The following is a 10,473-nucleotide window of genomic DNA, read 5'->3' on the forward strand; positions in this document are numbered from 1 at the left end:
GGCTGTTCGGGACCGCCGCGGTGAAATCGCGGCATCCCGAACAGCTGACCGGACACCGGGAGGGCCCTTACCTGCCTCCTCGGTGTCCGATCGGCGAATGACTGCTCTGTGCCTGAGATCCAGGCAGGAGCAGTCAAGCGCCGATAACACTGATCACAGGCGTGTTAATACACGCCTGTGATCAGGATGAGAGATCAGTGTGTGCAGTGCTATAGGTCCCTATGGGACCTATAACACTGCAAAAAAAATGTAAAAAAAAAGTGTTAATAAAGGTCGCGTGCGTAAATGTCCGAACTATAAAAATATATCATTAATTAAACCGTACGGTCAATGGCGTACACGAAAAAAAAAATTCCAAAGTCAAAAAAAGCGCATTTTTGGTCACTTTTTATACCATTAAAAAATGAATAAAAAGTGATCAAAAAGTCCGATCAAAACAAAAATAATACCGATAAAAACTTCAGATCACGGCGCAAAAAATTAGTCCTCATACCGCCCTGTAGGTGGAAAAATAAAAAAGTTATAGGGGTCAGAAGATGACATTTTTAAACGTATAAATTTTCCTGCATGTAGTCATGTAGTGCGACAAAATCAAACCTATATTAGTAGGGTATCATTTTAACCATATGGACCTACAGAATAATGATAAGGTGTCATTTTTATCGAAATATGCACTGCGTAGAAACGGAAGCCCCCAAAAGCTACAAAATGGCATTTTTTTTCGATTTTGTCGCACAATGATTTTTTTTTCCGTTTCGCCGTGCATTTTTGGGTAAAATGACTAATGTCACTGCAAAGTAGAATTGGCGACGCAAAAAATAAGCCATAATATGGATTTTTAGGTGGAAAATTTAAAGGGTTATGATTTTTAAAAGGTAAGGAGGAAAAAACGAAAGTGCAAAAACTGAAAAATCCTGAGTCCTTAAGGGGTTAAGGGAGCTGAGAGCCAGCCCTTGTTCCAACCCCGAATGCAAAAAGGAGAGGAGACGGGAAACGGAAAAGGTAACTGGAGAAAAGGTCTGAGTTTCGCACCAACGAAAGTAAGCCAGCCAGGTACGGTGATAAACCTTCACAGAGGAGGGCTTGAGAGCCCTGAGCATGGTGCGAATTAGCTGGGAAGAGAAGCCGCGGGCCCTTAGAACCGCGGTCTCAACCGCCACACCGTCAAATGCAGCGACTGTAAATTGGGGTGGCAAAGGGGACTCTGTGACAGTAGGTCTGGACGAAGTGGAAGACGGAACGTCGTCCAGAAGCCAGACCACGTCGGCGTACCATGCCCTTCCAGGCAAGCCTGGAGCCACCAGAATGGCGGGGACTCCTTCCGCCTTGAGCTTCCTCAGAACCCTGGGAAGGAGGGGGAGAGGAGGGAACAGGTAGGGCACGACAAAGCCCGACCACGAAATAACTAGGGCATCCATGGCTAGGGGGTCCCTGGATTTTGACACAAACATCGGAATTTTCTGGTTGCGTCGAGACGCGAAGAGATCCACGTCTGGGGTCCCCCAGAGGTCGCAGATCTGTGCGAACACCTCTGGAAGAAGGGACCACTCTCCGGGGTCGGCTGAGGACCGACTGAGGAAATCCGCTTCCCAGTTGAGCACTCCCGGAATGTGAATCGCCGTAATGGCTGGAACAACTTGTTCCGCCCAGCAGGTCCAAAAAACAGAGGTCTCCAGCTGTTGCAACACCTAGGGAAAGAAAAATACTCACCTATGCTGAAGAACTTACCTAAAGAAGTCTTCAGAACGTAGTCTTCAGTCAGCATTTTCACCTGCAGCAAGCCAAGCTCATAGCGAGGCGAACAGGGAGGTTGGGGGACCCGGACCCATGAGGTACTGACCGCTGGCGAGAGGGGGTTAACAGTACATACAAGATGCCTGCCACCTCTCTCAATGGGGAAACAGTGAACCGTAGTTCCTGAGTCCCCACCTGAAAACAGAAATAAAAAGGAATAAAGCACTAACATATTCCCTAAACCTAAAAAATATGAGACCTGGTCTGGAGAACACCAGACCAGTGTCCACCTCCTTAAGACACTAAGCAAAAACTGAATTGCTCAGTGGCCTGGAGGCGAGTATATCCTGCTGGGAGGAGCCGACTTTTTGGTGACCATAGTGTCAAGCCTCCTAGAGACAGCAGCATATACCCGAGGTCTGTGTCCCCCAATGGAGCCGATAGAGAAATTCTAATATCTCCATGGCAAAATACAGAGACATACTGCTAACTTATCGAACCTGTCATTGGAGTGATACAAACAGTATTCTTGATGTCACTGCATTATGTACCTCCAGCACTGACCTTTTCACTCAGCAGCACAATGATCTTATTAGCAAGTTCAAGGATCTTCTCATCAGTATTTTTTTCATGTATAAGTAGAAGAGATGAAGGCTCCAGGATAGGACTCTGTGTCCTATGACATTCACTTGATATACACTTGCTTGACTTCTTCACTGGACTATAGGTCTATATGGTAAAATAAATAATACGTAACGTTTAGTGTGATTAACTGCTACTGCACTGTCATGTAAGAATTCCATGATTTCCTTACCTCTCCAGTTAGAAGAAAGATGATCTCCAGGGTGATATTTAAGATTTTTTCTTCTATGTTATTCCCATCCTTCCCCATCTCAAACTATCTGGTAAAAAGATCAGGTGCGCTCTGAAGATGAACTCCAATGTGTCCCTTAAAAATAAAAAGTCATAACAAGAACTTTAGAAGCCAATAAAAAAACTCAAAACAACCAACCAAGCTCTTCGCTAGGTAGAAGTTGTTAGTCTTACACAGCTTAAATCTCAGCATAGTTTTGATGAAATTACTATATTAGATTAACTAGGAGATCACCATGTACTCTGTATACTATGAACTGGTCAGGAAGTAGGTCAAGTAATTTTGGCATATTATCTGAAAATTACTTAAAGGAGTACTCCAGTGCAAAATAACTTATCCCCTATCCAAGGGATAGGGGATAAGTTATAGATCGCGGCGGGTCTGAGTGCAGTCTGCAGGAAGTGAAGTTTCGTCCCCAGCAGAAAGTCGCGTCAGACACTCCCCCTCCATGTATCTCTATGGGGTACATGGAGGGGGAGTGTCGGCCGCCGCGTCTTGCGGGGACGGAACGCCCCCTTTCCTGTATATTGCCGCGGCCCAGTACCGGAGATTGCGGGGGGGGCCAGCGCTTCGGATAGGGGATAAGTTATTTTGCACTATAGAGGTCCTTTAATGCTGCTAGAAATGGGCAGTACAGTGAGAACCAGGCCTAGGGCCAGGGCTAAGATATGGAGAAAGAGCAGTGAGGGATTTAAGTCATACCCATCAGATCCAACAAAAAAAATGTTTTCTAATATATCATTCAGTACCTAATCCTGACCATGTACATATAATTTTTATGTGTCTAGCACATTTATTTTTTTATTACACTTTTAATTTAGCTCACTAGTCTGAATTCCTCTCAAAGGGAGGGGGTGTGGCCTCACTGTGCAGGTCTCCGCTCCCTCCCTTCTCCCCTAGCATTAGCAAAACTACAACTCCCAGCTTGTCCTCACTGACAGTAGCGGGATACAAGCTGACAGTGGGAGGATTTTCCCCCCAGCTGTGAGCTCTGCGGTCACAGCTGTCAATCAAGGAAGTGTGTCCATGACATAGGTGATGACGCATGGACACAGCAGGACTAGTATGTATCCAAGCAGGCAGGGGGGCAGTTGTATGACTGGCTTTTTAAGTATGAAATACTGAAAATGTTCTAATGAAAGCAATTGCAAAACCTATTTGTTTTGCATTCTTTACAACATATCAAAAGTTTTTGTATCTGGCAGTGCCCATTTAACTTGTTTGCTTTCCCATTCCCAGTTTGATCCCATTTGATGTTGAGTTGGGGTGGATGGGTTGGAACTATCTTAGGTTATCCTTCTGAGCAGTATGGCGATGAAAGCCCTCCTATTATATTAACAGAGTATTGCATTGCAGGAATGCTTATTGCCTAAGGTGAGCCGGGGTGCTGTTGGACCCCCCCACGATCGGACACTATTCCGCTATCCTGCACTGCAGCACTCCTTTAATGTTTCAAGACCAAATTCACATGCTTCATGTACAGACAGTATGATACAGTCATGGCCGTAAATGTTGGCACCCCTGAATTTTTGATGAAGTATTTCTCACAGAAAAGGATTGCAGTAACATGTTTTGCTGTACACATGTTTATTCCCTTTGCGTGTATTGGAACTATACCAAAAAAGGGGAAAAAAAAAAAAGCAAACTGGACATAATGTCACACCAAACTCCAAAAACGGACTAGACAAAATGATTGATACTCTTTCAAAATTGTGGAAAATTAAGATTGTTTCAAGCATGTGATGCTCCTTTAAACTCACCTGGGGCAAGTAACAGGTGTGGGTAATATAAAAATCCCACCTGAAAGCAGATGAAAAGGAGAGAAGTTCACTTAGTCTTTGCATTGTGTGTCTGTGTATGCCACACTAAGCATGGACAACAGAAAGAGGAGAAAAGAACTGTCTGAGGACTTGAGAACCAAAATTGTGAAAAAATATCAATAATCTCAAGGTTACAAGTCCATCTCCAGAGATCTAGATTTGCCTTTGTCCACAGTGCGCAACATTATCAAGAAGTTTGCAACCCATGGCACTGTAGCTAATCTCCCTGGGCGTGGACGGAAGAGAAAAATTGATGAAAGGATAGTCCGGATGGTGGATAAGAAGCCCCAAACAAGTTCCAAATATATTCAAGCTGTCCTGCAGGCTCAGGGAGCATCAGTATCAGCACGAACTATCCGTTGACATTTAAATGAAAGATGCTATGGCAGGAGATCCAGGAGGACCCCACTGCTGACACAGACACATAAAAAAGCAAGAATACATTTTGCCAAAATGAACTTGAGTAAGCCAAAATCCTTCTGGGAAAACGTCTCGTGGAGAGATGAGACCAAGACAGAGCTTTTTGGTAAAGCAGATCGGGGGAGATGTATAAAAACCTGTGCAGAGGAAAAGTTGACCAGTTGCCCATAGCAACCAATCAGATTGCTTTCATTTTGCAGAGGCCTTTTTAAAAATAAAAGAAGCAATCTGATTGGTTGCTATGGGCAACTTTTCCTCTGGACAGGTTTTGATAAATCTTCCCCATCATTCTACTTTTACCGTAAACGGAATGAGGCCTACAAAGAAAAGAACACAGTACCTACAGTGAAATATGGTGGAGGTTCAATTATGTTTTGGGGTTGTTTTGCTGCCTCTGGCACTGGGTGCTTGAATGTGTACAAGGCATCATGAAATCTGAGGATTACCAAAGGATTTTGGGTTGCACTGTACAGCCCAGTGTCAGGAAGCTGGGTTTGGGTCCGAGATCTTGGGTCTTCCAGCAGCACAATGACCCCAAACATACGTCAAAAAGCCCCCAGAAATAGATGGCAACAAAGCGCTGGAGAGTTCTAAAGTGGCCAGCAAGGAGTAAATCCCATTGAACACCTGTGGAGAGATCTTAAAATTTCTGTTGGGAATAGGCGCCCTTCTAATAAGAGAGACCTGGAGCAGTTTGCAAAGGAAGAGTGATCCAACATTCCGGCTGAGAGGTGTAAGAAGCTAATTGATGGTTATAGGAAGCGACTGATTTCAGTTATTTTTTCCAAAGGGTGTGCAACCAAATATTAAGTTAAGGGTGCCAATAATTTTGTCCAGACATCATGTCCAATTTGCTTTTTTTCCTCCCTTTTTTGGTTTAGTTCCAATACACACAAAGGGGATAAACATGTGTATAGCAAAACATGTGTCACTGCAATCCTTTTCCATGAGAAATACTTAGTTTTCTTGAAAAATTTTAGGGGTGCCAACATTTACAGCCATGACTGTAAACCATACCACGTGTCATTATTATAGTTCTGGGGGGACAAGATGTATCCAAAAGTGACATGCTTTTGACTATGTTGACATATTAGCATACGTTTAGGTCCACTGAAACATCTCCCGGTGTACGGCTGACGTATACCTGTGTACATCTAAGTGACAAATTCCCTTTCAAAGTTTCATTTAATAGTGAGAAACATAGAAGTGACTGTCCATAGATGTGACATCCAATTACTAATGACTATAACAGTGTGCCTCCAACTGCTGCAAAACTACAACTCCCAACATGTAACAGCAGGAGGCACAATGGTTGGAAAAACCCAGACTTTTCAGCAGAGAATGTTATATCCCCTTTTCCAGAGATCTCAGTGGAGGAGCGAATGATCTATGAGTGATTGCTCATGATGGTACAACTCTACCATATCTAGGGCTGGCAGCAGTTTTGTGCTACAATGAAGTGGTCTGTGCATATGGTTGGCATACAGAATAAGAAAACTGTATGTATATATATATATATATATATATATATATATACACACACACACACACACACACACACACACACACACACAGTTTGATATGGTTCTTATTAACTAAAATAGAAAAAAATTATTATATATATATATATATATATATATATATATATTTATATACACATACACACTTGGTAGGACCCACTTTTTATTCAGCAAAAAGAAAAAACAGACCAAATCACAACCGTGCCAAACCATACAAAATCAGATTCACTTTTTTTAGTAGTGTTTCTCAATTCCAGTCTATGAATATGGTGACAAATACGGAGAATTTTAAAGGGGTAATTCGGTAGAAAACTATTTTTTTTCATATCAATTGATGGCTCCAGAAAGCTAAACAGATTTGTAAATTACTTCTATTTTAAAATCTTAATCCTTCCAGTACTTATCAGCTGCTGTATACTACAGAGGAGGTTGAGTTGTTCTTTTCTGTCTGACCCCAGTGCTCTCTGCTGACACCTCTCTCTGTGCCAGAAACTGCCCAGAGTAGGAGCAAATCCCCATAGTAAACTTCTCCTGCTCCGGACAGTTCCTGACCGTTTTTTATATTTATATTAAATATATTTTATATATTTGCATAGCAGTGATCAATGTATGTAATCACAAGATTGCATGGTATAGCCCCCTTTAAAAAAACAAAGTGTTAAAAAAGTTAATAAAAGTGAATTAACCCTTTCCTAATAAAAGTTGGAATCCCCCTTTTCCCATTTTTTGAAAAATAAAATAATGAAATTAAAAGAAAAATAATCATATGTGGTACCGCCGTGTGCATAAATGTCCGAACTATTAAAATATAAGGTTAGCTAAGCCAAATGGCGTACACATATAAAAATACAAAAAAAATGTGCATTTTTGGTCACTTCATATACCATAAAAATTTTTTTTTACAAAAAGCTAAAAAATTAGCCCTCATACATCCCGTATGTGGAAAAATGTTTAAAAATACTAATTTTGGTGCATGTAGTTATCTTTTTTAATAGTAGAATAAAATAAAACCTACCGTATATACTCGAGTATAAGCCGACCCGATTTTTCGTGATGAAAAACTCGGCTTATACTCGAGTATATACGGTATATAAAGGTTAGGCATCCTTTTAACTGTATGGACCTACAGAATAAAGATAGGGTGTAATTTTTACCAAAAAGTGCACTGCGTAGAAAACGGAAGCCCCAAAAAGTTTACTTTTTAATTTTATTTCACAATTATTATTATTTTTTTGTTTTGCCACAGATTTTGTTATGCTCCTTTTACACTACCATCTTCGCCCGGTAGGTGATGTCCGTTAGGAAGATAGCGGGAGAAAAATTTGTGCATGACGTTTCTTTTTCTCCCATTAGAACTCCCGTTATTGCGGCCGAAGATAACGGACGTTAAAGGAATCCCATTCAAGTGAACAGGATACTAGTGACGCAAAAAAACAAGTCCTTATATGGGTCTGTAGGTGCAAAATTGAACGCGTTGTGATTTTTAGAAGGGAAGGAAGAAAAGACGAAAGTGAAAAAATGAAAATTGGCCTGGTCCTTGAGGCCAAAATGGGCTTGGTCAATCCAGCCAGGGTGCCTCCAAAGGCTGTCCGGGCATGCTGGGAGTTGTAGTTTTGTAATAGCTGGAGGCACCCTGGTTGGAAAACACTGCTGCATGCTTCTGTTTCTGCTCTGCGGAATCGTGGGCATTGTGTTGTACACTAATGGGGTATTTATAATAAATTAAAAAAAACAACGATGTAGGAGCAAAAGTGGAGCACTTGCCCATAGCAACAAATCAGATTGCCCTTTTGAAAAGGAAAGATGCAATCTGATTGGTTGGTTTCTCTGGGCAAATGCACCACACTTCCTTTACACAGGTTGTGATTAGTCTTCCACTATGTCTTTATAATATCAAAACCATGTAAACATAAACCATGAATGCACAGTTATATTCCAAATAATAATAATCAAAAAAAAAAAAAAGTACCCAGCCACGCTGTAGTGCCCATAAAAATCTGTCAGTCATGTATTATTAACACCAGGGGTCGAGTCCCGGGAAAAAAGTGTAGGAACTCACCCAAGATTTTCACTTAAAGGGGTACTCCGCCCCTAGACATCTAATCCCTTATCCAAAGGATAGGGGATAAGATGTCTGATCATGGGGGTCCCGCCGCTAGGGACCCCCGCATTCTCCCTGCTGCACCCAGACCCTCAATGCAAGTCTATGGGATAGGGCATGATGGCAGTCACACCGCCCTCCCATAGACTTGCATTGAGGGGGCATGGCAGTGATGTCAGGAGCCTCTGCCCCCCTTCGCCAGTCATTCGGCACCGAGCAAAGTTCGCTCTGTGCACCGAATGTCTGGGGTGCCGCAGCCGAGATCGCGGGGGTCCCCAGTGGTGGGACCCCTGCGATCAGACATAGGGGATAAGATGGATAGGGGATAAGATGTCTAGGGGCAGAGTACCCCCTTTAAAGGGGTTCTCCGGTGCTTAGACATCTTATCCCTTATCCAAAGGATAGGGGATAAGATGCCTGATCGCATGAGTCCCGCAGCCCGTGATCATGCACGCGGCACCCCGTTTGTAATCCGTCCCCGGAGCGTGTTCACTCCGGGTCTGATTACGGGCGACCACTGGGACGGCGGCGTGTGACGTCACGCTCCGCCCCTCAATGCAAGCCTACGGGAGGGGGCGTGACAGCTATCACGCCTCCGCCCATAGGCTTGCATTGAGGGGCACGACGCCGGCTCGGTGGTCGCCCGAAATAAGACCCGGAGCGAACACGCTCCGGGGACTGATTACAAATGGGGTGCCATGTGCATGATCACAGGGGTCCCCAGCTGCGCGACTCCCGCAATCAGGCATCTTATCCCCTATCCTTTGGATAGGGGATAAGATGTGTAAGCTCCGGAGAACCCCTTTAAGGGCTGGTCCTGCAGGACTCCTACGAATAGGAACTGCGTTCCTGCTGTGGAAAAAGTCCAGGAACTCCGTTCCCATGAGTTCCTGCAGGACTTGAGCCCTGATTAACACCCCATCACACCATATATCAGTGCCAACACATTCCGATGCCCAGTGTTATATTACAGTATAGCTACAGAGTAATGTCAGCCATAAGTGTCTCACATCAGCCACTATGTAAGTGCCCAAAGTGCCCATCCATAACTTAACCCTGTCATCATTACACACAGCAGTGCCATCCTCCCTCTGCCAACCACGTCTGTGGGCACAAGCAATGTCTGCCAAGCGCAGCTCTCTTCATCCACCTGCCCTACATTGGGCGGAGCCTTTGTACGCGATAAAAGTTTATTATTGACAACCAAAGTATAGATGGAGAACAGGAAGGAACAAGACTATAACAGGAAGTGAACGGCTCCTGCGCTGCACATCAGTAGTCCACCATATACACCGTATATCGGACATAAAGCTGACGACTGACAGCTCAGACACACCGCCCCCCAGAGGCCGACCGGCCCACCACTCCCCCCGAATTCCCGAAGAGCCCACCGACCTGCAGACACCTCCACTTCCTTCCTATGGCAAGTTGCCTTCAAGTACGGCCGCAACGTCACTTCCTGTTCATGGCTAAGCCCCGCCCCATGGGCGAATTTGCGTTCCAGCGTTTTCAAGTTTCCAGGGCTGTTTGCTTCTGCTTTCGGTTTTTCTAAATGTGATTCCCCCACATTTGGATCGGTATATACTTAGTCCCCAATGCTCTACGCCAGTGTTTCCCATCAAGGGTGCCTCCAGCTGTTGCCAAACTACAACTCCTGTTAGGCTGCTTTCACACTACAAAATCCTCCGTTTTTAAACGTCCGTAGGGAGATCCGTGTGAAATCAGCTGGAAACGCCAGTAACAAAATCCTATACGTCCGTTAGAAAATCCCATTATAATCTATGATATTTTCTAATATCCGTATTAATCCGTTATAGTCCGTTATTGATGACGGACGTTACTTTGTTACGGAAAATAGTTACGGAAGAAATAGTTCATGAACTATTTCTTCTGTAACAAACTAATGTCCGTTATCAATAACGGATTAATACGGATATTAAAAAATCCCATAGACTATAATGGGATTTTCTAACGGACGTATAGGATTTTGTTACTGCCGTTTTC

The 10,473-nt window shown here is 43.6% G+C and overlaps 1 protein-coding gene across 2 annotated transcripts in view; it reads right to left on the reverse strand.

The window, feature by feature from the left end:
* The window catches only part of LOC130282789 (oocyte zinc finger protein XlCOF6-like), an 88,719-nt gene extending 78,692 nt beyond the window's left edge, over window positions 1-10,027 (reverse strand). For both annotated transcript variants that reach the window (XM_056531524.1, XM_056531523.1), the window contains exons 1-3: window positions 9,865-10,027; window positions 2,549-2,683; window positions 2,299-2,463 (exon numbers count right to left, since the gene is read on the reverse strand). In XM_056531524.1, coding sequence (XP_056387499.1) covers window positions 2,299-2,463; window positions 2,549-2,626 — 243 coding nt within the window. In that variant the 5' untranslated portion in view covers window positions 2,627-2,683; window positions 9,865-10,027. The remainder of the gene's footprint in view (window positions 1-2,298; window positions 2,464-2,548; window positions 2,684-9,864) is intronic.
* Between the last annotated feature and the right edge of the window lie 446 nt (window positions 10,028-10,473).

The sequence above is a fragment of the Hyla sarda genome, chromosome 7, assembly GCF_029499605.1.
Source record: "Hyla sarda isolate aHylSar1 chromosome 7, aHylSar1.hap1, whole genome shotgun sequence".
Lineage (NCBI taxonomy): Eukaryota > Metazoa > Chordata > Amphibia > Anura > Hylidae > Hyla > Hyla sarda.